At 37.7% G+C, this 27311-nt stretch overlaps 1 protein-coding gene across 1 annotated transcript in view; it reads left to right on the top strand.

The window, feature by feature from the left end:
• The window catches only part of cacna1db (calcium channel, voltage-dependent, L type, alpha 1D subunit, b), a 62645-nt gene that overhangs the window by 30272 nt on the left and 5062 nt on the right, over positions 1-27311 (top strand). Inside the window, 31 exon segments of the mRNA XM_051117794.1 lie at positions 118-275; positions 407-632; positions 1102-1309; positions 2154-2274; positions 5089-5200; positions 5290-5335; positions 5523-5580; positions 5667-5799; positions 6503-6632; positions 7031-7090; positions 7242-7348; positions 7440-7527; positions 10333-10440; positions 10541-10593; positions 10668-10814; positions 11009-11210; positions 11301-11459; positions 13666-13725; positions 13727-13777; positions 17034-17117; positions 18742-18870; positions 19541-19606; positions 19679-19770; positions 20256-20415; positions 20827-20954; positions 21038-21134; positions 21457-21559; positions 21639-21740; positions 22818-22948; positions 23168-23284; positions 26634-26926. Of these exon segments, the coding sequence (XP_050973751.1) occupies positions 118-275; positions 407-632; positions 1102-1309; positions 2154-2274; positions 5089-5200; positions 5290-5335; positions 5523-5580; positions 5667-5799; positions 6503-6632; positions 7031-7090; positions 7242-7348; positions 7440-7527; positions 10333-10440; positions 10541-10593; positions 10668-10814; positions 11009-11210; positions 11301-11459; positions 13666-13725; positions 13727-13777; positions 17034-17117; positions 18742-18870; positions 19541-19606; positions 19679-19770; positions 20256-20415; positions 20827-20954; positions 21038-21134; positions 21457-21559; positions 21639-21740; positions 22818-22948; positions 23168-23284; positions 26634-26926 (3729 nt within the window).

Raw genomic sequence — 27311 nt, forward strand, 5'->3', positions numbered from 1 at the left:
CTGAATACATTTTCCGTACCCACTGTAACATGTGTTCTCATAAATGAACTGTGCAAATACACACATTCACAGTATGTAACGCTCACAGTGCTGTCCAATCACATCCTGTCTCTGCAGCCGCTGGCGTTGCTGGAACAGGTTCTGTCGCCGGAAGTGCCGAGCCGTGGTGAAATCCACCGTCTTCTATTGGCTGGTGATTTTGCTGGTGTTCCTCAATACACTCACAATATCATCTGAACATTATAACCAGCCTGACTGGCTTACGGAAGTCCAGGGTGAGAAACTCACATCTGACACTCATTAAAACTCCCTTTGCTTTTGCTTTTGGATGTGGAAACAAAACATGATAACAGTTTTGTCAAAACTGTATGTATTTCTTATTTGTTCCTGTTGTGTTTGTGTGCAGATGTGGCTAATAAGGTGTTGTTGGCCCTCTTTACATGCGAGATGCTGATAAAAATGTACAGTCTGGGGCTACAGGCATACTTTGTGTCGCTTTTCAACCGCTTCGACTGCTTCGTAGTTTGCGGAGGCATTGTGGAGACGATCCTCGTGGAGCTTGAGATCATGTCTCCTCTCGGCATCTCAGTGTTCCGCTGCGTCCGGCTTCTCAGGATTTTTAAAGTCACACGGTGAGAAACATCACATAGAGATCAGCTGGTTTCTCATTCATATCACAGTAATTGCAAGATGACAACTTTCTCATCAGGCTAATTTTAAAATGACAGACTTTACTCTTGATGTGTCAGTAGATTGTTTGATATGTTCTATGTCAAAATATAGAACATATTAAACAGAAATATACAGGTAGTTGATGCATAACATCATGTATTTGTACTTTTGTATAAAAAAGGACCATTTAAAATTAAGATAGATTAGTAAACAAACTTTTAAAAGAACCACACATGTCCAAATAGTAGTATTTGCTTTTAAAGAGTCAATACAAGGCAGAAGGAACAAGGAAGTTCTGTTGAAATTGTTGTTAACACATTTCGTTTTTTAATGACTATGAACAATATGTGACCAATAGCAAAAATATCGTAGTGCTGGTATTATGAACCCATAATGTGGGTCTTATATTAAGTCTGTTTCTGTTTCTAGTCACTGGGCATCTCTGAGTAACCTGGTGGCATCTCTTTTGAACTCCATGAAGTCCATTGCGTCCCTTCTGCTGTTGCTCTTCCTCTTCATCATTATCTTCAGTTTGCTTGGCATGCAGCTCTTTGGAGGAAAGTTTAACTTTGATGAGACTGTTACCAAACGAAGCACGTTTGACAACTTTCCCCAGGCCCTGCTGACTGTCTTTCAGGTATGTGTGTGTGTGTGTGTTTACACTACTGTCTAAAACTACTGTCTAGTTGGTAAGATTGCTCAGTGTTTTTGAAAGAAATATATTGCTTGCCAAGGCTATATTTATTTGATCAAAAATACAGTGAAAACAGTTATATTGTGAAATATTATTGCAATTTAAAAAAAAACACTTTCTATTTTAATATAATTTAAAATTCTATTTATTCCTGTGATGGCAAAGCTGAATTTTCAGCAGCCATTAATCCAGTTTTCAGTTTCGCTTGATCCTTCAGTAATCATTCTGATTTGGTACTCAACCATTCTTAAGATTCTTTGATAGTCAAAAAGTTTAAAAGAACATTGTTTATTTTAAATCTTTCGTAAGAATGTGTAAGTCTGTACTGTCACCTTTGATCAGTATTACTTACCCAAACTTTTGAACAGTAGTCTTTTATTTACACAAACCTGCATATTCATAGACATTTACAAGCACTATAGAGCAAAATGTTCATGTTCTGCCCCTGACTTCTATATAATACCATGGCATGAATGATGCTGTGCTGTGCTATTACTTGAAGTACCGTGGAATGCTTTGCAAATACCATGGTGCATAAATACAGTGATTGTAAGATACTATGTAATTTATCAGTCTGTTAGAATCACAGCACATTATCCATTTTGTCAGAAATGTGTTGACATGTTTGCCGATATTTGGATAGCTTGTAGCATGAAAATAACTGTACATGTAATTTACAGCATGTAATTATTAAAGAAACATTTTATGATGGAACACATCCAACCAGCCAGAAGAACACAGCATGACATACCTACTTGTAAATATGTACTTTTTTCTTACTCATCAGATCCTGACGGGTGAGGATTGGAATACAGTGATGTATGATGGGATCATGGCATATGGAGGCCCCTCCTCCTCAGGCATGCTTGTGTGCATCTACTTCATCATCCTCTTCATCTGTGGAAACTGTATCTTTTCTTCTGTTCAGCCTATTTGACCTTACATCCTTACCATAAAATTTCTACAGACCTAAACCTACCGAACAAGCAGCTGAAGAATGAAATTAAAGCAGATTTGTAGTGATTAAAGCAATGTATGTTTTAGTAAATGTTTAAAAATACAATGGATAATAACATGAACTTTACACATTTCCGGCCTAAAGTGACCAAAAACATGAACACAAATTTTGATTTCACACATTGCTGCATTCTGACACACACTTCTTAACATAACACAAGAATATTCTCAGGTGCTGTAACAAAAAATTGTACATTTAGCGGTATAATAGCACTGGGATAGTACCCTTAAAGAAATGTACCTTATCTACCCCTAAAATAAGCATATTAGTACCCAAGAGTAGTAACATGTACCCTTACGGTATTGCTATAAGCCTTTTAGGGTAAATAAGGTATAGAATTGTCCCTTTAAGGATACTGCCCCAGTGACAAGCTGTTGTACCCCTAAAGATAAAATTTGTTTGTTTTGTTTGGGGTGTTCGATGAGTCATGAAATATATGTCATTCAACCCAACCAATCAGGTTAGAACATATCACTGTGCCTTTAGGTTCGGTATCTTTAGGTTTACTGTCAAAAATGGCAGTGTGAACGGCAGTGGACCAGGACCAAATGTATAATTTTCCTTTTTGGCCTGGACCAATTGAACCAAGCGAGCCGAACTACAAGTGTGAACACACCCTGAGTGGCACCAGTTTGATTAGGATATTGATTTGGTCCCTGGAAAAAGTGGAACGGACTTCAGTCGATGTGCCCCTGACCCTCAGTATTGGTGCTGAGAGATTTAGCATTAATCAGCCAAAAGCCAATAACACTATAGTTAGGCCAAATTGTTGTGAGGTTAAGATCACCTAGGTCAGGAAAGAGCTGAAGTCTCTAAATTACCAATACAAGATGGAGAGAGGATATCAGATCAGTCCTCAAAGAGATCTGGAACATCCTAAGATGAAAGCTCATCTCCCTTCGCCATGCTGAGTGCCACAGGAGGGAGAACGCTTGCAAGCATACTGTCTGTAATTAATCAGTTTGGATTTACTAAAGAGATGCTTGGGTAGAAGCAGAGCAGGACTACAGCGGTAGCAGGAGAGAGGAAGACTTGGCTTTTTGCAAAGAGTTACACCTCCTAAACCCTTCATCCTGTTTAACAACAAGGAGCCCACCCTAGTAGAAGTAGGAACTTAGTAGAAGAATGGACTTATTCAGGTTTTACTGTATGGTGAAGAGGGAAGGTAGGATTCATTTATTGGAAATATGGAGAAGGTGTCTGGATAACAAAGGAGGAAAACTCAAGTGACATCACACAGTTTTGTACCATCAACCTGGTTAGTGTGGAAGGCAATGTCTTTTTTGACAGTGTACCAATTGAGGAATTCCTATATTGGCACTGCGGTGCAAAAGGGAGGGAGGATTCGCAGTCATGCCAGGCTGTAGAGCAGGAGTGAACACCCAGTTGATTCGCAAGGCATGGGAGAACAGAGGAGATCTGTTAGTTGTTCGGCTGGACCTTGCCAATGCTTATGGATCCATTCCACATAAATTTCCCTAGAGCACATCTTGAGCTGTTGCCCGAAAGCCTTGGGAGAGGGGAGGTGGAGGTGGAGTCATGACCAAGCGATGCCATCTTCACTAGAATACAGTGCAGTTAACTCAGCCTCAACAAGGCACAACATCATGAAGATAAGGGCCCCAACTGGGCCTCAGCATGTGACTGGCAGCTGAAGGTCAATCTAGGAAAGCAGTTGACATTCTGGAGCACAAGAATGATACTCAGGCCAGATTTGGTCTTAATATCTGACTGTTGAACTCCTCTCCTCCGGGAGGACCAGATGGAAAAGGCCCATGAGTGTAATAGGGGAAATATCCCTAGAGAGTTGGAAGGCCAGTTGCGAGCCCATTGAGGTTGTCTGCAGAGGATTTGCAGGGCAGTCATTACATCGGACATTTAATCTCTTTGGCATCTGAGGGTTGCAGCAAAGGAGAGTTAAACATAATTGAAGCTGAAGAAAAAGCTTCAAGGTGGTTGTGGATCAGGAAGGGTGAGCCTGGGTGTGTCATGCAACTTGAACACGAGCTGGGACTAATCACCCCCGGTTTGGTTGCCCGGGTGAGGGTGTCTGATGATCCAAGACCCAAAACACTCCATGACCCCGGGTTCATCACTGATGATGTGTCCAAGCAGTGCCAGTTGGTGTTTCAATAAACTAGAAAATTTTGACTGTACCTCAATCCTAAACATAGCCCTAACTCGACCCATATCTCAACCTCACTGGCAGCAAATGTGACTTTCAGAACATTAGTACATTGTGCTGGAGCTCTGTGTGGGATTGATTTTCTGTCCCTCTAAAAATAATTTATTTTTTCTCTTCTTATCTTCTGGTGTCATAGGCTGTTTTTGTTTTTTTTACAATTCCCACTCAAGCATGTTGCAGCAGGCAAACTAAAGTGTTGTTACATGCAACTGAAAAGCATTGAATATATCCAACCCTGCACCTGTAAACCATTTATCTTTGTTGTGCTAAAGACAAATAACATTCTGTACCTTAAAACATAAAGTAAATTTGAGAAAAAAGAGACCTGACATATTCTTGGACTGATAATGAATTTCTCCTTAAGCTGAACTTCTGTCCTGGTGGAGCAGCAGTTGGAAGAAAATGTCAAGAGTTTTCTTGCCTGTTTGTAACTTACAATAAACATGTATCTTTCGGTTTGAATATTTATTGAGAGAGAAAAGAATGAGTTCCTTTTCATTTCTTAACATGTCTGATCAGACATCTTACTGAACGTCTTCTTGGCCATTGCTGTGGATAACCTGGCAGATGCTGAAAGTCTGAACTCGGCCCAGAAAGAGGAAGAGAAGAGGAACAAGAGGAGGAAAAGCAGGCGAGCGCTCCTTTCTGATTCCTTGAGAAGAGTTTCATTCAGACACTGATCACAAACATCTGCTAACATACAAAGTGTGTTTTGTGCAGGAGTATGAGCATATACAAGAGAGATGGTGACGATGGAAACTTAAAGGTGGGTAACACGGTTCTCTGAAATACTCGACTAGGTCATGTTTATTTCTTTGGTAAGTTGCTGTACCCATCTGAACGTGATCACAAAATGAAGCTGCATAGGATGACACTACCACCGTGACAGGATTTTCATTTTTTGTTATGATGAGCAGCTGACTCTACATTATCACTTGGTCCTTTGGTTGCAGGCATCTGGCGATCAGGAGGGTGATCAGGGTCAGACAGAGGAAATGATTGACTCCTCAGGTGAACCTCTAATAGTATTTACCACTCTGCCCTGCACATAAGTTCCAGTAATGTCAGCTGATCACTGTGATTGTGTGTGTGTGTAGAGGAGGATGAGGAAGATGAGCCTGAGGTACCATCAGGGCCACGGCCCCAGAGACTGTCAGAGCTGAGCCTCAGAGAAAAGACGCCACCCATCCCAGAGGGCAGCGCCTTCTTCATCCTCAGCAACACCAACCCGTATGTTGTTCGAATCTTTAAAGGGATAGTTCTCTCAGAAATGAGACTTCTACCATCATTTGGTCACCCTCATTCCAAATCAGTATGACTTTATTTACATTTACATTTTTTTTTTATTTAGTAGACACTTTTATCCAAAGACAGTTTGTCATACCATATGCACATTACAAAATGGCAAGCTTAAAGTGGAAGCTAGATTAGTACACAAGGTACAGCAGAAGTAAATGTGCAGAAAAGAAGAGAACAAGAACCATATTTTAACCAAAAAGAGAGACTGTATAGTAAGTGGCTGTATTTATGCTTGAGAACACTTATTTTTCAGTGGCTACAAGAGCAGATGTTTAGCAGAATGCTCTTTTACATACAATGAAAGTATACTTCTTTAAAGCACAACAAAAGATGATTAAAATACTGATTTAAAATGTACTCTATTGCTTTTAATCTGACTTTGTTAGAAAGTTTAGTTTTTGAAGTGCAAGATAAGTTTAGGTACACTTAAGTGGCCTTAATATTTTATTATTACATAATCTTCAAGTACAGTTTTTTTTAAGTATACTTTAAGATTAGAAGTACACTACAAATACACAGTCAATACAAATACAAATGCTTCTTTTTCACAAGGCTTTTCCAATAACATCTTTTGGACTGCTGTATTGTTCATTCTCACACACTATTGTCCGTTTCACCTCTGTCTGTAACACAGGATCCGTGTGGCGTGCCATCGGCTCATCAATCATCAGATCTTCACCAACCTCATCCTCATCTTCATCATGCTGAGCTCCGTCTCGCTGGCAGCCGAAGACCCCATCCGTAACTTTTCCGCCCGAAACATTGTAAGACAGCCAAGAAAAACCTGTACAGTCAACACCATATCATCCGTTTTTTTCAATAGCATGAAATACACAGATATGGGAATACAATGGAAATTTCTATCTTAAAATATATTAGATCATGCAGAATCGTTTACCTTTTAAATCATTTCAGGTTTAACACCATATTGAATTTAACACAACGTGCATATTTAGCATATGTTCGTTGTAACGTCAGAGGATTATGGGCTCCTCCAGCTAAGTCTGGTTCCTCTCAAGATATTTTTTCTTTCACTACCCCACCTTGCATAGTCCCATTTGGCTGCTCACTTAAACAGCTTTAAGATAATAATGTTTTTTGAAAAACTTGAACTGACTGAATTTTTTGTTGCATTCTTTGTGTATCATCTCGCTCTGTGCAGGTTCTTGGTTATTTTGACTATGCCTTCACTGCTATATTTACAGTGGAGATCTTGTTGAAGGTAAAGTCTGGTGTCTTATTTCCAACCCAGTTCAGTTTTACTGTAACTTTTATTGACTGCTGATTCTAATAAATATATATGTAATAAATGTAATTTGAAAGAATTCCTTTTGCATCATGCAGTTTAGATCACTCTTTGTTGTGTTCTTCAGATGACTGCGTTTGGTGCTTTCCTTCACAAAGGAGCTTTCTGCAGAAATTACTTTAATTTGCTGGATCTGCTGGTGGTTGGCGTCTCCCTCGTTTCCTTCGGCATACAGTACGTTTATGTCTCGATACGTTGCTGAATTATTTATTCTATACATTTGAAGTCAGTCAGTGTGTTCATGTTGTGTGGGTTTTGTCTGCAGATCGTCGGCCATTTCAGTGGTAAAGATCTTAAGGATTCTGCGTGTGCTTCGACCTCTGAGAGCCATCAACAGAGCCAAAGGACTCAAGGTCAGGCACAGTTCTCACTCTTTGACACAAGTATAATGTTAAGATCTATGTAATAGTGCTAGAGTATCAGTTATATTCAGAAATGAGGTGCAGATTTATGAAAGGTCCTTTTTCAACATAGATAAACATATATTCAAAGTCTATTGGGACATTATAGGTGGTTGAAGGTGATGTAATGTAACAGTTAACAAAGAAAATTCATTTTGACTGAATATATAACTCCCTAAATAAAGCGTTACTCCCTAAAAAAAAATTACTTGTCATGTAAAGTGTTACATTTGCAGGACTTGCTTGTTTCACGTCTGTACAGTAGAATCATATTCTGAGTTTGCATTTCATGGTTTTAATTGTTTTTGATGAGTACTTACTCAGGTTTTTTTTTTTTGAGAAGAATTAATGCAGGGAAAACCAAGTAACTTGCGTTACTTATTTGAAAAAGCAGCTCAGATGTTTTTTTGTAAAATAAAAAGTATTGCGTTATTTTACTAGTTACTTGAAAAAAGTAATCTGATTACATAAGTCGCGTTGCTTGTAATGCGTTACCCCCAACACTGCATTTAATTAACTACAAGTAACTTTGCAACTACATGTCAACTACAAGTCATTAGAATATTAGCCGTCTGTCTGCTTAATGTCTGCTAATTATTTATTTTGACGGTGATTCTACTCATTGGGGCCCATTAAAACAAATTTTGTTTGGATGCGAACATTAGTCTTGCTTCGACATTCTTAATTGAGAGTTGTTATGGAGTGAACGAGTCGAGAGGCGGGCGGATCCAAATGCAAACTTTTATTAATCGGAGACAGAGACATGGTCATTAACAGGAAGGGTCGACACCAGCAAACAGATAGAAACAGGCAAGGGTCGATCGGTGGCGAACGTAATCCAGGGGGCTAGGCAAAAGTGTAATGCACTAAACAGGTGAAAATTCATACGAGAAGCAAACAGAGTCCGAAACTAGGGATGGGCATATTGATCCTGAAGTATCGATATATCGATACTGATGCGGGTATCGAAAGTATCGATGCTTAAATAAAAATATCAATACTACGGTGTGTTTTATTTACCAGTGATTTTATTTAACAAAAAATAATGTGTACAATATGCATTGAATTAGATGTATAACCTATGTTAGTGAATAATTGTGCAGGACAGAACTATTTTCCTGCTCATCTGAACGCACGCAAATGTTGCGAGACAGAACCAATCAATCACAGAGAGCATTCTCTCACTTCTGACAGTGCTTTCAAACAGAGCTGCATTTCCCAAAAGTATCATAAGAAAGCATTGATGCTTTTGGGAGTAGCAGCCCAGAACAATGCTTATCAGAGGACAGAAAAAAAATTATGTTTGAATCATTTCACAATAAACAAATTGAAATTGTAGCCTACATAATTTGTGCAATTACATTTATTTAAATTAACGTTTAAGTTCATTGACCATGTTCTATTTTGTAGTAATGTTAATATAAATCATACGCTGTCAGAATAAAAAGTTTGAATTTTATGTGTACAACAGCTTGTCACTGGCAGCCCCTTATGAAATTAAGTATTTTCAACTATAGGTTTTGTAGTTACCACTACAGTAAACGTATTTATCCTTGTAAAAAATAAATAAATAAATGAAGAGTTCAGATGCAAAACCGGCTAAAAGCCGTCTCGGTCAAAATTGAGGTAATGATTCTGAGTGAATGCTCCTGACACGTAGTATACGTCCATCAAATACTTTTACTTCAAATTCGCCTCAGCCCATTTAGAAGTACCAGTACTTACATAGAAACCTATACAAAGTAGCCAGAAAGAAATGCTCATTTTAAAGAAATAATTTAGAGGCTTTTGCATCTGAACTCTTCAAATATAATTTGTTGTAATTAAGGCATATTAAATGTTAAAATGCATTTCAGATGTAAAGTTAAGGGTGTACCATTATATATTTTACTCTTAGTAATTTAATAAATGCAGTCATTTAAAAGTTAAGTTTAGAAGTATCGTATCGGTATCGTTATCGATGATTCTGGCCTTAAAAGTATCGGTATCATATTGAAAACAAAATAAGCGGTATTGCGCATCCATATCCGAAACCGCAAAAATAACTAGGCTAGGATACAAGATTTAGAAAACTAGGCAAGAACAATAATAAACTAGACACAGGATTACTTGGAGATGGCTCCGTAAAGATGCTAACACTTGGGGAATGCAATACTGGGCCCAGAATAGTGGGGAGGGCCTAGTATTTATGCTGTTCATGATTGGCTGCAACTGTGTACATGGTGAGTGAGGTGGAGCATGGGAAATGTAGTCCAGGGTGAAGTGCAACAGTCTGTATAATGTCAATGAAATGGCAAGGCGACCTCTGGTGGTGAGCGGACTGAATATCATGAACCAGGTTCGTCACAAGAGTAGAGGTCATGTCACAATTTTCCCCCCACATTTTTAAGCATGATTTCAAAATTCTGTGTGAAATATTTTCACAATCTCTACTTTTTGTAGTGAGAATAAAGTGTTTGAGTTCAGACACTTCCTGTATATTTAATTCACTTGTAAATCACAATATCAAGCAAAATTGAATTTCCCTTTATTCTCTCTCTTTATTTTTCTTTAAAAGGGACAATGCACATTTATTAACATAAGTAATCAAGTCTACTGTGTGAATGTGCCAGATTTAGCCATTCAGGCATGACATGCCATGACTCCTTTAGAATAAGATTAAAACTCATAATACCTTATCGTTTTAATTAAATAAAATATAAAATGCACAAATGAGCAAAACATTTTTGTTTTCTTTCTCTCTCTCTGCCAATGCAGCATGTGGTTCAGTGTGTGTTCGTGGCCATTAGGACGATTGGGAACATCATGATTGTCACCACACTTCTTCAGTTCATGTTCGCCTGCATCGGTGTGCAGTTGTTTAAGGTGCCCCAGCAAATACTTTCACATGACGCAAGATGACGTATTTAACAGACTCCATTAACAAGCAGTTTTCTGTTACCTGATGAAAATGTTTTGTCTTCAGGGGAAGTTCTACCGCTGTACCGATGATGCAAAGACAAGTCCAGAGGACTGCAAGTGAGTGAATGAAGTGCTTTACGGTGAATGCGCAGTGTCTGCATGTGTGTTCTACCGTCTTTTTGTCTTTCTAGAGGGACGTATATCGTGTACAGTATTGGTGAGACGGCACTGCCACAAATGCGTGAGAGGATCTGGTACAACAGTGACTTTAACTTTGATAATGTGCTGATGGCTATGATGGCCCTCTTCACCGTCTCAACGTTTGAGGGATGGCCAGCGTAAGACCATATCACACACACACACAGGGTTATGTACCTTATCCCTGAAATACCCATACACACATATATTAAAATTACAATAATAAAAAACTGTTTCTGTGTATAGTTGTTATGGGAAAATAAATAGACTGAACTACTTCCCACATCTTTCGTTGAAATGCATTGGTCCATCAAGTGTGTTTTGTCTCCTGCAGTCTGCTGTACAAGGCCATCGACTCAAACAAGGAAAACATGGGTCCCATTTACAACTACCGCGTAGAGATCTCCATCTTCTTCATCATCTACATCATCGTCATTGCCTTCTTCATGATGAACATTTTTGTGGGTTTTGTCATCGTCACATTTCAGGAGCAGGGCGAGAAAGAATACAAGAACTGTGAGCTGGACAAGAACCAGGTCTGCCAAGTTCATACAGATGTTATTGTGATCCAGCTGGGATATGTATGAAAGATGATGGTCCGAGTCTTACTGTGTGTGTTTTGACAGCGCCAGTGTGTGGAGTACGCTCTGAAAGCCCGACCGCTGAGGAGATACATCCCTAAAAACCCATACCAGTATAAGTTCTGGTATGTGGTGAACTCCACAGGCTTTGAGTATGTCATGTTTGTGCTCATCGTCCTCAACACGCTGTGTCTGGCCGTTCAGGTAAGATGCATCTAAACATCAGCGCTGTTACACAAACACAACAGTGTCTTCAGAGAATATGAAATGGATGACATAACAGCATTCAGTTCACCATCACCCTACTGAACACAACAGGAGATTCCTATATCAGGATGTTGATGCTGCTCCTTTTCTATACATAGAACACAATAATGAAATGAAAAAAAAAAGCTCAATTCAAACAATGAAGACACGTCACTTCTGTGTTGATAGTCCAGCTATTTTGATAGTGTAACTCTTTTTTTCATGTATTTATTTTGCAGACACTTAAATGTGAGGATTAATAGAGTGCAACAGTCGGGTACTGGAAGTAAAAACCTTTCAAGACAGACCTACTGTGAGCTCAGTAGAAACTACATTGTACAAGAAAATACAACTGTAGAAAATTTCTGTAGATATAATCGAAAACTTTGTTCTGTATTGCTCTATTATTTTAATTAGATTAGTCATTTGCAGTGTTTCTTGGGATTTTTTTTCTTAACACAGCTGTTAAGTACACAGTCTTGAACCTTTGCTTTTTGTCTGATTTTCAAATACTACTTTGCTCTAAATACACTTGCTGGCCACTTTATTACGTACCTTGCTAGTATTGGGTTGGACCCAATTCTTTGTGGCACAGATTCAATAAGGTGCTGGAAACATTCTTCAGAGATTTTAGTTCATATTGACATGATAGAATTATCCAGTTGCTGATTTGTTGGCTGCACATCCATGAATACTGCTGTTGGTTTAGATGGAGAGATGAGTTTATTTAGCAATGTATGTCTGCAGTCGTTTTCCTGATCATTTAGATTTTTTCAGTGAAGAAATTCACTCTTCACACTTTCCGCTTTAAATTTAATAAGTGTCGGCTGTATACAAAGTAACCAACTTTTGTTTTTTAACCACTGAAAATGGATATTACTCAACAATCTGAATATGGAGCCTCATTGAGATCCCCGTATTTCTGGGACTGAACAATGTAGGGCCTTAAAAATGAGAAGTTTATTAAGAAGAATTAGAATCCAAAATTATATTGCAATATCTTTACTACTTCTTAGTTAGAGTTATAGGCACACAACATTTGAAAAAAGAAAACTCATGGCACTCAGACAGGTATGTTCAATGCAGCTGTTTTGATAGAAGGAAACAAGATACATTTTTAGTTTTAGTACATCATTTCTTCTTCAGACTACCTCTTTAAAAGAAAAGAAGTAACATATTTTTGCAAAGTGACCCACATTTGGTTTTTGACAACTGAAAATGTGTACAATTTAATGATTTACTCCTGGAGCCGTATTAAAATTCCAGTATCTCTGGAACTGAACCATACAGGGCCTTAAAAATGAAGGTGCCAAAAGGAAAGTTTGTTAAGGGCTTTAAGATATCTTTAATAGTTTTTGAGCTACAGGCCTGCAAACTTTGTAGGAAAAACTTGAAAAGTCATCGACACATAATGCAACAAAGATTGCTAAAGTCAGTGGATTTTACTAACAGACCTACCAAATTCTGAATCTCAAGTGAAAATGGCCCCCCTCTACAACATAGTGGATTACTCAGTAAATATTCATCCATGGCATTTATTATTTTGGCATCACTATGCATGTTTATCTTTCTTTAGGAACAAATATTAGCAAAATAAAAAATTTGAGCCGGGAACCTTTGGTTGAGTTGACACAGAATGACCCTATAGTACTAAATTATGTTGAATCACCACAGCATTTTGTCTCCACTGGTAAATGACATCACAGGTAAAGGAGAGTGCAGGTGGCGATTGCAGGTGACATTGAAATTTTGTATATTTTTTCCTTGTCTTCACCATGTCATGCATGTCTGAGAGTGCAAGTGCATGTGCAAGGGCTTGACCTGATTAGCTGGGAGACAAGTAAAATTGCCCCCTCTATTGGATGATGAAACATTTGCTAGCAAACTCTCACGCTGACATCTGTTTCACTGGAGTGTTTGCTTCTGAATTATAGCTGCTTGTGCGCCCTACAGGTTTAAAACCCTGCTCTATAAAAGCAATAAATCCAGTACAAGTACTGAGTTCTAGAGTAGTTCAGTGTTGGTTCTTTTTTTTCTGTTTGGAAACCATTTCAAACCATTTATGTGACATGATCTCTATGACCTCTATGAATGAGTTTGAAGGATTGTACCATGTTCCCAATAAAAATTGATGTTCTTTTTATTTTCTCTGTATTATGCACAGCATCACGGGCAGTCACGGCTTTTCAATTATGCGATGGACATTTTGAACATGGTGTTCACGGGGGGTCTTTGCAGTCGAAATGATTCTCAAACTGGTTGCCTTCAAACCAAAGGTACGTCTTTCTTTTGTCTCACTATAATGCAGTGATGTCAGAGCGCTTATACCCCTGTCCTGTGATGTTTAACCCTTCTGCTCTCCTGTCCTCCCCTCGCTGATGTCTGTCTGATTAGGGTTATTGTGTGGACCCCTGGAATGGGTTTGATGCTCTGGTGGTGATTGGCAGCATAGTAGACATCATTCTGAGTCAGGTAGACCCCCGAAATTCCTCTCGTCTGTCTGACCCTCACTTTGATCTGTGTCTCACCTCTGCTAGTTGGTGGTGTCTGATTTTTGTGTATGTTTAAATCACCGGTCTCTCGTCTTTCAGTGTGCTGTGTTTATGGATGTATTTAACGCTCTTACTTCAGGGGGAGTATGCTTTTAGGAAGTCTTATTTAGGAAGCAACAGCAAAATGCTAAAACATGTCAGATCAGAAGACATCAAATGTGATTATACAGATATATTATAAATATTTGTGCTGACCAATAACTAATATGGGAGTCTCACAATACCTGTCTAGAACATGTCATATTTGTCCTCAAAATCATAGCGAAGCCTGTTTTAAGACCTTTTTGCATTGCGGTGCGTTGTGATTGTTTTTTTTTAATGACAATTAATTAATTAAACACATTTAAACCCCAAATTCAGATGCAGTAAAAACATCATTGTAGGAAAAAAAACAATGATTTTAATGTACTTATTTTACGCTATTTATACATCACATGTTCCTGTAATTTGTGAGGAATACTGTACAGTAATCCAGTTACTGTAAAAATAAATAAATAAATAAGAAAAAGCTAGACAGGCTAGATGGTTCATATGTGGATTTAATCTAGATAAAGGTAGGATTTAGATCCTGCATTCTTTAGAGTTCAGAGTTCAGAGTTGTTGTCACAGCAACAGGTCCATAAGCTCAAACCTTCTTGAGATCAGGCTTATTCACATCAACAGGATTAGACCGCAGGTTTTTAAGCAGTGGTGATACTAAAAGTCTGTCCCAGTCTCTGCTTCTTTCTTATAGGAGCAGGAGACAGTAATCATGTAAACTATTAGTAGTATAAACATTATTGGAACACTGTAATAATAATAAAAATAATAATATTGTGTAGACTATAATAAGAGACAGCAAATGTTACTCATTAAAATATTTTTTTTTTAATTATAAATTACTCAGTAATTTTATTGCAGGTAATTATTACCTAAAATGTAATTAATACCGAAATAAAATGTGGGTATTAACTGAATTTTAATTCGTTGATATTTTTATATTTTTTGTATTTGAAATAAACATTTAACTATACTTTAAGTAGGTTTTAAAGGAGAAGTCCACTTCCAAAACAATGATTCACATACAATGTACTCACCCCCTTGTCATCCCCACGTCTTTCTTTCTTCAGTCGCAAAGAAATTATGTTTTTTGAGGAAAACATTTCAGCATTTTTCTCCATATAATGGACTGATATGGTGCCCCGATTTTGAACTTACAAAATACAGTTTAAATGCCGCTTCAATGCCCAAATGCGGTTGTAAACAATACCAGCCGAGGAAGAAGGGTCTTATCTAGTGTAACGATCGATTAGTTTCATTAAAAATATACAATTTAAATAGTTTTTAATCTCAAATGCTCGTCTTGTCTTTCTCTCTCTGAACTCTGTGTATTCTGACTCAAGACAGTTAGGGTATGTAAAAAAAAAGTCCAATTGTATTTTCTCCCTCTACTTCAAAAATCATTATACAAGAAAAATGCTGAAATGTTTAATTTAGGAAAATGAATTTCTTTACAACTGAAGAAAGAAAGACATGAACATCTTGGATTACAAGAACGTGAGTACATTATCTGTAAATTCTTGTTCTGGAAGTGAACTTCTCCTTTAAGTATCAGTGAATTTAAGTTATTTGCATAAGAGACTTGCTTCTTTAGTGAATTGACCTGATGTTTTGAAAATAGTATTAAAAAAAAAAGTAAAAAAATAAATAAAGTAAAAGTATAAAACAAATATATCACAGATATAACAATTTACATAAGAATGGCTTTATTTCTGATTCAAGTGAAACGTCCCCTAGTGAAAAATAAATATATTAAAATGTTTTTGAAATACACTTTGAAATACATTTCATGCTAAGGATGCTTCTAATACATTTACATATTATGTACTTAATAAAAATACCATGTAAATGTACTTTTAGTATACTAAACTGGTATATGTAAAGTCTGCTAAATTGGAACAACTAATTTTGTATTTGATGCTCTTTGATGGTGCTGAAGTAGTGCTGAAATCTAACTAAAGATATTAGAAGTATAAAGATAGAAGTACTGTATATTTGGTTGTGCTAAAGTGGAAATATTGCAAGTGCACTTCAGGTACACTTTAAATATCTTGCATTTAAAGACTGATATTATTTAAAGATCAAACAATCCTTATAAGAAGTAACATTAAAACACATTTTAGGCTTAATATTAACAAATGTGCATTGTGCACAAGTAGCACTCCAAATACTGTTTAATTATGATTTTTATAAAAGTTTCGAGTGATATGTCAGTAAATATGGTAATTGATGTCAATGCAAAGGTTTCTATTTTCTTAATGGAAAGAAATTCCATTTTCCATTTTAAATTCCATTTCCATTTTTTTAGGGTGAAATGTGACATGGACATGTTATTATGAGATTCATCATATAAAACATTACTGTTATAAATACATACCCAGAATGCCTATAGCTGTTTTGTAGGATGTGTCTCAATCTGCTCTCTAGTTACAGTGAACTGGTTAGGTAGTTGGACATCAGAAATGTCCCATTGTAAAAAATAACATAATGCCCCACAAAAAAAAAAAAAACAGCGAGCATTGGTTTCTCACTGTTTTTACTTCTACTAAATTGTCATGCCATCATGACTTGTTCAGTCTCTCAACTTGACAGAAATGGAGGATGAGCACATGATGGCATTTCATGACTTTAATAACAGTTGCGGTACAACAAAGATGCGCGATAAAACAAGTCCAAATGTTTTGTGGTGTAGGACTCTTTGTAGTAGTAAGTGTGTTCAGAATTAGTGTGCGTTCACAATATACTGAGTGACGTAACAGGGAAACAGGGAGTGGAATGAGACACAGCAACATTGTGTCGCTCTTTCTGTGTATGGCTGCAGCATCATAACTGTGATTTTCTTCTGTCTTTTTCTTCCCACTTCTTGTTCCTTTGTCAATTCATCTCTTTCTTCCAATCCTCCTTTTCTCTCTCATCTCTCTGTTTCGCTGGGTGTCCGCAGCACTATTTTGCCGATGCATGGAACACGTTTGATGCCTTAATTGTTGTTGGTAGCATCGTTGACATTGCGATCACAGAGATCAATGTAAGTAAAAGCGTGATCCAAGCCCAGCATCTTTGTCTGTTTTTGTCCAGATTTTAAAGGTGAAGCTTATGTGGGTCATTTTCAGGAAAGGTGCCATTTGTTTCCACATCTTACTACTGATACCAGCAGGAGGAACGTAGTCACATTATTAGATGAATGAACTCTGTTTAGTGATCTTTTCGACTACAATGTTTGTTCTTCAGCTAAATATCAGCCAGCTGGCAGTTGTAATAGTTTAAATGGAAAAATCTCATCCTAACTTTTTGAAGTAATTGAAATGAATTGCATCTATGTTTGTCCCTGTGCATTTTTTGGGTCTTATTCCCATGATTTCGCTAGGACAGTGCAAGGGGAAGTGGTTTAGGAAAAGATCTCAAGTCAGGACTCACACTCTGGTCTGCTAATGCACTACTTGCCCACGAGGCTTTGACTGACTGTCTCTGTGATTTTTTTTTTTTTTTTTGTTCATCCATCTGTCACTTGAGGATTGAAATTCAATCATTTTGAACACCTGGACAGTCCAGATATTTCCTATGTAGAACTAAGATCCTGCTTCAAACACTGTCTGCGTCATTTAGGATTCAGTAACATACAGTCTGTGGAATCTCACATGAATCCCCTGCATCAAGCCAAAGAGGTCAGTGTTATCCTGGACAAATAGGCTCTTATACCTCCTGATCAGTGAAGATGTGATCTGTGAAGGTAATGTGCAGATACAACAAGCAGTCTAATGCAGAATGAGGTCCTGAGCCCAAGCTATGTGCCAGAAAGTAGGGCTTTATGGATAAAAAACACTAGGGTGACATGTTGAGCAAGTTGCTCAAACAAGAACTACAGATTCAGGATTAGAGGTCACAACCCACATTTGTTGACCACTAATCTGAATTTCAGAAGTAAAGTGGCAGTGACATCCATAGTCCTTTTGGCAATATAATGTTTGGAAATATAATATAATGAAATCCTTTTTATAAAGGTGTGAAGGCTTCAGGCACAAATGGCGCAGTTTTCTGAGAATTACCTTTATGACTGTAATGTTACAAATATGCCATGTATATAAACACATTTTTACAGCTTAGTGATCCTGTAGAAATGAACTGAATTACTGAATTCATTTTGTTGTTGTTGTTGTTGTTAAGGGAGTGTCTAGGCATAATTAGTTAAACATAAACAACTGTATTTCATGTGTTTCATCATGACGAAGCTCAATAATTCAAGCTCGAGTTTGCTGTATAGCTGTCTATAATATACAGTACAACATATATGCTGATTATGTGAGTTTTAATACGAGCCCTTTGATTTGTTGAAGCACACAGAAGCTGCTGTATTTGCAGTATAGTCAGGGGTAAGATGCCCTGTGTGTTGTCTTGAAAAGAAGATCATTGTAATGAGTATGGGAGCATTACGCATTTGTTATTGAGAATGTGAAGCCTGCAGTGCATGTACAAACTCTGCATGAAAATGACCAGTGAATGATGCAGAACGTTAAAACGCTCAAACGCACGGTCTGTTCACACACTCATCGCACACAGTCCACACACTGAGACACACTGAAGTAGAGAGTGGAAACACATGATGCCTCATTAACATGAACTGTGTCTTGAATGCTGTCTGGTGTTTTTCTCAGAACACAGAAGACAGCGCAAGAATTTCCATCACATTCTTTCGTCTGTTTCGTGTCATGCGCTTAGTGAAGCTGTTGAGCAGAGGAGAGGGCATTCGCACGCTCCTGTGGACCTTCATCAAATCATTTCAGGTACACTCATTTCATAAAGCAATTTATTACCTGACTTTCTGGAATCGTTGATTGGTCAGTTTGGGCCTTGAGTGGACAAATAATTGCACATAACTGACTAATTATCCAATATACCAGTGACAATTTTACGTCTCCCATATCACTCGACACCCAAATTCATTTGTGCCATCTTGCGTCTCAAAATCATTAACTTTTGACTGTGATTAAAATGCTGAGCAAAAAAGTGATGGCATGTTTAGGGATTGAGCACGGAGCCCACAGAAACATGCTACATTTACTTATGTGCTTTTATCTTCTGCACATTTTTATTATGGATGTAGACAATTCAGCCATCTGAAGAAAAAAGCTTTAAGCAACTTGTTTTAAATGTGAAGGTTTAAAGGAAATCAAGACAAGAAAAAAACTTACAACTAAATTAACATGGAGTGCTAAATTGTTGACTGATATCATATATGGTTGGATGATCTGACGACTAAGGCTAACTGTTACACTACAACTAACTAGTCCATATAAAGAAAACACTTGGATTGCAGATTAGTAAAATACATTAATTAAGTTGTGATGTTGTAATTATTAACACTGTGTAATGCTTCATTTCGTGTTAGGGTTTATTTATCAATACTCAGTAATGAAGACAAGCTGATCTAATTTCCTCCTCTGTGTCTCTCAGGCTCTTCCATATGTGGCTCTGCTTATTGCCATGTTGTTCTTCATCTATGCTGTCATTGGAATGCAGGTAAATCATCTGCTGGTGTAATGTAGTAAACCTGTTGTGAATTATGATAATGTGATGGTTTCGTTATTTTAGGTGTTCGGGAAGATCGCCATGGTGGATGGAACCAGTATTAACCGCAACAATAATTTCCAGACCTTTCCACAAGCTGTGCTCCTGCTGTTCAGGTGTGTTCATGAGAATATTGAATGTTTTTGAGCATTTATATTTCACTTTAGTTAAGTGGAGTGAGTCTTACTGAAATGTCAAAAGCTGTACGTTCTTATTATCAAAGCAGTGTGAAATAAGCGAAATTAACAAATATTAATACCAGTGTAAATGGAAGCTTAACTAGTAAAAATGTGAAGGTAAAAGAATGTTTTCAGTGAGAAGAGCAACAACACACTTATGAATTTAAAATAATAACATTTAATCAGAAACCAAGTAATACATTCTTTGCTTAGTTGCTAAGGTCAGGCTATGCACATCCTCCTTTCTACAAAAGTCTACAAAATGTCAAATTTTCACATGTTGGTCAGCTGTCTGTGATGAACAGTACAGGAGAGGGATAATTTGTAATAAGAGTTCAAAATCAAAATCAATTTGCCAATAATTGTACTAGTTTACAAAAGGACAGTGCATTCTTTCATTGTTTTTCTCTACTGTATGTCAGATGTGCGACGGGTGAGGCGTGGCAGCAGATCATGTTGGCGTGTTTGCCTGGCAAACAGTGTGACTCTGAGTCCGACTATAACCCTGGAGAGGAGAAAACCTGCGGCAGCAACTTTGCTATCCTCTACTTCATCAGCTTCTACATGCTCTGTGCTTTTCTGGTATCTCAAAAGATTTCAGCTTTTAAGATGTGTTGTATTGGTGTGTTTAGTACTTCTGAGCATATTCAGTCTCTAATAATCATGCATCTACTCCTATTTATGTAACAGACTCAGGCTTAGTGTTGGGTTTGAATCCATTAGCAGACGTTTATTGAAAGCAACAATCCAAATCAACAGGCAAAGGGATGTTGAAAAATACAAGCCGAAGGTTGAAGATCAAAATAGACAGTCTAAATAAATCAGACAAATCAGAAACAGTCAGTGGTCATGGAGGGAGCAGATGTTACACTATGTTATTTTCCTTTTTCTCTTCAACAGTGCAACTTTGTTTGCATTTGTTTTCCCACTCAGTAATAATTGTTTCTGACATAGATGATATTGCTCCATTTTATTGTTGTTCTATTTCTCCAGATCATTAATCTGTTTGTGGCTGTCATCATGGACAACTTTGACTATCTGACACGTGACTGGTCGATTCTTGGACCGCACCATTTAGATGAATTCAAGAGGATCTGGTCGGAATATGATCCTGAGGCCAAGTATATAACCAAAAGATGTTATACTTTCAGATCACTCTGTCTGTGTTTTGTTTGACAGTGAATACTATGTGTGTGTCTATCAGGGGCCGAATAAAACACTTAGATGTGGTGACGTTACTGCGCAGGATTCAGCCGCCGCTGGGATTTGGCAAGTTGTGTCCTCACAGAGTGGCTTGCAAGGTATAAAGGACACTCACACAGACATACATTTTGAAGTTTACAAGATTTGTTTTTCTAAGGTTTGTTTAAGCGATTTCTCCAAATTTAGGTGATTTTGCGAAATCAAGCAAATTATGCTTCCCGTTTTTGAGAAAAAACAGAGTAAATTCAGTCATTTTAGGCCAAAAATAAATAAATAAAAAGTACTGTCTAGGAGCATGTGATATAATATTAATAAAGGAAATGTAAATAGAAACATATCGCACGTGCATTAGATGCATTATACTCACAGACTAAACACAGTCTAAAATCCCCTCTTTCTCTAAATATTGTGTCTTCTCAGAGGTTGGTTGCCATGAACATGCCACTAAACAGTGACGGTACGGTCATGTTCAATGCCACACTGTTTGCTCTGGTCAGAACTGCTCTGAAAATCAAGACTGAAGGTAAAGCTTTTGTGATGCAGTCTTTCACATGTCTGTGTCGGTGTGAAGGTGTCACTAATGATGACTTTGTGTCTCTCAGGGAATCTGGAACAAGCCAATGAGGAGTTACGAGCCGTCATCAAGAAGATCTGGAAGAAAACTAGCATGAAGCTCCTGGACCAAGTGGTGCCACCTGCTGGAGGTCAGACACACATACACACACACACACATGTTGTGTTTCCATGTTTTAAGGGGACATTCCATACTGTACAAACCGTATTTTCTATTGCCCTACACCTAAACCTAGCTCTCACAGGAGAATGTGCACACTTTTACTTTATGAAAAAAACTCATTCTGCATGATTTATAAGCCTGTTTCCACAAGGTCAAAATTTACTGGCATTACTATCCTTGTGGGGACATTTGGTCTCCATAACGTGATAAATACCAAGTACACACACACACACACACACACACTCAAACACTGGTATACGGGGACTCTCTACAGGTGTAATGGAATTGATACTGTACAAACTGTGTTTATTTGTATTTAGGTTTTCAAAAAGCATGTATAGGGTGAAAAGCAGTGGTACTTGTACTGAGACTTTCAGTACTCCATGTCAAACTTGCGATAGATATGACACCTATTCATTTACTGCAACAAACTGTTAACAGTTTAAACAGGGAGCTGCTGGAAAGTCAACACACAATGATTTAATCCACCGATGAGCAAAACAGAGGTGATGGTGGCAAGGAAACAAAAGCTCAATTTTGGTGGTAAAAGGAGAAAAAAGTTCTTGGGAGAATCCAGGCTACACCTGTTCTCCTCTGGCTAAACAACATTCATACGCTTACATCTGCAGACAGCTGCCTACAGGGTATAATTCACCTAAAGTACATGTCTTTGAATTGTGGGAAAACCAGAGCATTTGGAGGAAGCCATGTTAAAACGAGGGGAACGTACAAATTCCACACAGAAAGACTTCCTGGCCAGGGCTCAAACAAGGGAACTTCTTGAGGTGACAAATATTGTCATGTCAAAAGTGAACATTCACTCAATTTTATTTCTGTCTTCACTTTATCATAATATCGATTAAAGAAAACAAATTTAACTAAACTAATTTTTAGTATATTAGTGCATATATGATATGGATCATGACTCACACACAGAATATTGTAGCACTGATATTAAACACTTCATACAAGTGAACTTCATACATGCAGTTTTGTGTAATGATATAAGTAGGTCATTAGCTGTTTGTGTGCTCTGTGTGTTTAGACGATGACGTCACTGTGGGGAAGTTCTATGCCACTTTCCTGATACAGGACTACTTCAGGAAATTCAGGAAAAGAAAGGAGCAAGGACTTGTGGGTTGCCAACCCTATTCGAACACTACCACCGCTCTGCAGGTGAACTAAACTTTGAAATCATTGGGCCCTGATTTACTAAAGCTTTCAAACGCTTGCAAACTTGATAGCACTTGCAACAAATGTCGATGCGGATCTGCTGTAATGTGGCCTACTGATTAATATCTTATTATTTAAAAAATATTATATCATGATGTTAAATGTGTCATAAGGCTGTCAAACAGAAATGGAAATGGTGTGTTTTTGTCTGTCTTTCTGTAGGCTGGTCTGCGCACACTACATGATATCGGCCCTGAGATCCGTCGAGCCATATCGTGTGATCTACAGGATGAAGGTCTAGTAGACGTCAACCTCAATGAGGAGGAAGAGATATACGGGGTAGAGATCGTCAGTCTTTATCAGTGCACATGACTAGACACTAGAGCATTGTGCTTAGAAATCAAATGTCATTTATTTAGTTTAGAGGGAATGCATCAACCTCATTTTATTATTATGTGATTGGCTTCATAGGTTTTTGATTAAATTAAAAAGCACCTTTTGCAAATTCAGAATGAACCACTTCAGATTTCGATTAAATTTAATTCTATTCAAATATTGATTTAAATGATATGTAGTACTTTTAAGGTACTTTCTCTAATGTGGGATCTCCAACACTGCTCCTGGAGAACTGGGCTGTGTTCCACTTCATTTTTTTAAGCCCTTCACTTGCTAACTTCTGTCGGTCTAGTTAACTCAGATGTAACAACCAAACGGAAAGCAGCAGACAGTGAGTTGATCATAGTGTATGTTTGATCAATTTTGCCCTACTCAGATCATCATGACTTGCCTAAAATAAAATCTATAGATATAAAACTGTTCAAGCATATAACAATCCTAGTTGAAACGTTAAACCTAGATAAATGTGTGCTGTTAGACACATATCCAATCGTTTTTTGCAAAGAGTGGAAGCTACATCGTGCTTTGCAAGACATGGAGGTACCGGCGCGATCACATGCATTTTTTTCAGTGGAAACAATTTAAAATATGCTGTCATTTTTGCTCAAAAAGATAAGAGTAATACATCATTCGGAACTGTAAAGGGTCTACTTTTATTTGTGTGCACTCACAATATTAGTAAAACTTTTTTTGCTTTTATAAAATAAAGAACACCAACACTGGTCTTCAACAGGAGCACTTCACAAAAATGAACCAAAACTCAGCGAATACATGCATCACGGACATGATAAATATATGTATTTATACATACAGTATATATATATATATATATATATAATGAGGAGATTCATCTTTGCGACACTGACTCACAATGCACTACTTTATTAATAAATAATTCAAATATCACCTTACTATTTCCCCAGACACATTCATGGTAATTTTTTGTGGCAAGCTTTAGCCTATTGCATGCACTTGAACGCAGATTTCTTCCCGCGTCTGAACTATGACGTGAAAATTGGCCCAAAGCCCAGCCCTATGGGTTTAAAAAAAAAGTTGGGGCCCGTCAGGCCCGGGCTGAAATGCAGGGCTCTAATCTCTCTGGCATAGTGTCAATATATTTTCTGAGAACTTCAACACTAATGCTATTCCATGTCTTCTGCAATTCAAGCCAAAGGCTTTTCTTTGAATGTACAATAGATCTGTCCAGTTTATTTTCCAACTCGCCCCAAATTTGCTCGATGAGGTTGAGGTCTGGACTTTCAGGGGGCCAGTCCAACATTTTCAGTGTTCCAGCAGATTCCTTCTATCGCAGGGAGTTCCATCAATAGTTGGAAGAATGTTTTAGGGTCATTGTCCTCGTGGAAAATAAATCCAGGCCCAATAAGACAACTCCCAGATGGTACTCCATGCCTCATCAGAATGTTGTGGTACACTTTCTTATCCATGATGCTATCAAAGTCACCTGTTGCTGAGGCTGAAATGGCACTCCACACCATAATACTGCCCCCTTTGTGTTTAACTGTGAAGTAGACTTGCTCCCTTGGTCAAAATCGAGGGGTTGAGGATTTGTCCTTGAACACCTTGATCAGCTGGTTCAAGTGTGTTTGATTGTGGTTAGAGCTGAAATGGTAGCTCTCCAGGAGCAGGGTTGGAGATAACCAAAAGTAATTTGTAATGGAATATGTAATGGAATATGGAATAATAATGGGATAGTTCACCCAATAATGAAAATTTGCTGTTAATTTACTGACCAACAGTAAGAAGATTCCTTGGAAATTCATACACTCCATGTCTGTGGCTGCCAGTTTTTGAAAGTCAGAAAAATACAGCCAAGACCAAATTAATATCCGTATCTCCTGAAAATGCATCAAGGTCTTATGAAGCGTAATGATCAGTCAGTGGAAGAAAACTGACATTTACAACATTATAGTCATAAGTTTGCATACATCCTGCAAAATGTTAAAGGGAATCATTGGATGCCTATTTTCCACAAGTTGAAATGATTCTTAATAAAATCTCTATAACATACTTTGGTTAAAATTTCTCAGTGGTAGTGTAAAACAACACGCTTTTTACCTTGTCTAAAACAGCTCTATTCACAGTGACCCGTTTCTGTGCGTGACCCTTTAAATGTTAATGAGCTCTACTCACCCCGCCCCTCTCTTTTGTGGGGTGACAAGCCGTTCTCTGTGAACCTTAACTACATTTAGCATTTAAAAGTAAATTTTGCAACCGATGACCCCTTAATAGTTCTTCATTTTTCTTACTGTGTGTTGTTACCTGTATGATTCATTAAAGGAGAAGTCCACTTCCAAAACAAAGATTCACATATAATGTACTCACCCCCTTGTCATCCAAGATGTTCATGTCTTTCTTTCTTCAGTCATAAAGAAATTGTTTTTTTAAGGGAAAACATCTCAGCATTTTTTTCCATATAATGGATTGATATGGTGCCCCGAGTTTGAACTTCCAAAATGCAGTTTAAATACAGCTTCAAACGATCACAAATGCGGTTGTAAATGATCCCAGCTGAGAAAGAAGGGTCTTATCTAGCGTAACGATTGGTTATTTTAATAAAAATATTACAATTTAAATACTTTTTAATGTCAAACGCTTGTCTTGTCTTACTCTGCCTGGACTGTTTTTGTTCCGGTTCATGTCAGTTAGTGTATGTGGAAAAACTCCCATCTCATGTTCTCCCTCAACTTCAGAATCGTCCTATATCACTGTTTTACCTTTTTTGTTAAGGGTGTTTGATCTTCTTTGCATGTTCACTTTGTAAAGACTGGGTCGGTACTTCTGCAGCGATGTAGGATGATTTACCCTAACTGTCTTGAGTCAGAATACACAGAGTTCAGGAAGAGTAAGACAAGACGAGCGTTTGAGATTAAAAAGTATATAAATTGTATTATTTTTATGAAAATAACCAATCGTTTCACTAGATGAGACCCTTCTTCCTCGGCTGGGATTGTTTACAACCGCATTTGGGATCGTTTGAAGCTGCATTTAAACTACATTTTGGAAGTTCAAAATCGGGGCACCATATCAGTCCATTATATGGAGAAAAATCCTGAAATGTTTTCCTCAAAAAAAAAAAAATTTCTTTACCAATGAAGAAAGAAAGACATGAACATCTTGGATGATAAGGGGGTGAGTACATTATATGTGAATCTTTGTTTTGGAAGGGGACTTCTCCTTTAATGTTTTTATTTAGTAAAGTAAATGCATCTTGTTATAAGGATCTTTACTGGAAAAAAGTCAGTGTTTCTGATGCGGCTGTCTGTGTGTGCAGAGGAATGGAGTTGTGATTGGGAATCATGTGAGTGGAGATCAATACAGCAGTGTCACGCAGCGTCCTCTGCAGCTCCCGCTTCCTCGGTGCACCACCCAAAATTACTGTCCGTCGATGTCAGACAGATCATCCAACTCAAATATCAACAATGCCAATGTGCCATCAGCCTCTGCCTTTCCCAACGGCTGGCACAATCGCTGCCGGCGGCTCTCCGGGACCCTGGTGTCCTCTCTAAATTCCTACCTCAACCTCAGGAATGATGCAGAACTACAGCTCAGGACTCACTCCAGAAGGTGAGAGGTCACACTACCACTGAGATTACCACTGAAAAAGAAAGAAAACTAAGAAAAACTGGGCTTACCCTTGGTAAATATGAGCCAAATAGGCCATGGAAAAATGCTGTTACTGTTTATCTTCATTCAAAATACTGTAAAATAATTTTTTTCCCAGCAGGCAAAAAAAAAAAAAAAAAAACTTGTAAAGAAATTTAAAAATCATCGGCATCTTCATTTAATACTTTTTGCCATGATATCAGTCTTGTGTTTAGTCTAATGTTAATGAACATATGTTAATAGATCTGAGACCATTCCTCCATACAGAATGTTTCCTGATCCTTCATGTTGAGAGGTACATGCTTACAGACGTCTTCAGTTTAAGCGTTTATCTGAAGAGGGTGGT

This window comes from Labeo rohita, chromosome 8, assembly GCF_022985175.1.
Source record: "Labeo rohita strain BAU-BD-2019 chromosome 8, IGBB_LRoh.1.0, whole genome shotgun sequence".
Lineage (NCBI taxonomy): Eukaryota > Metazoa > Chordata > Actinopteri > Cypriniformes > Cyprinidae > Labeo > Labeo rohita.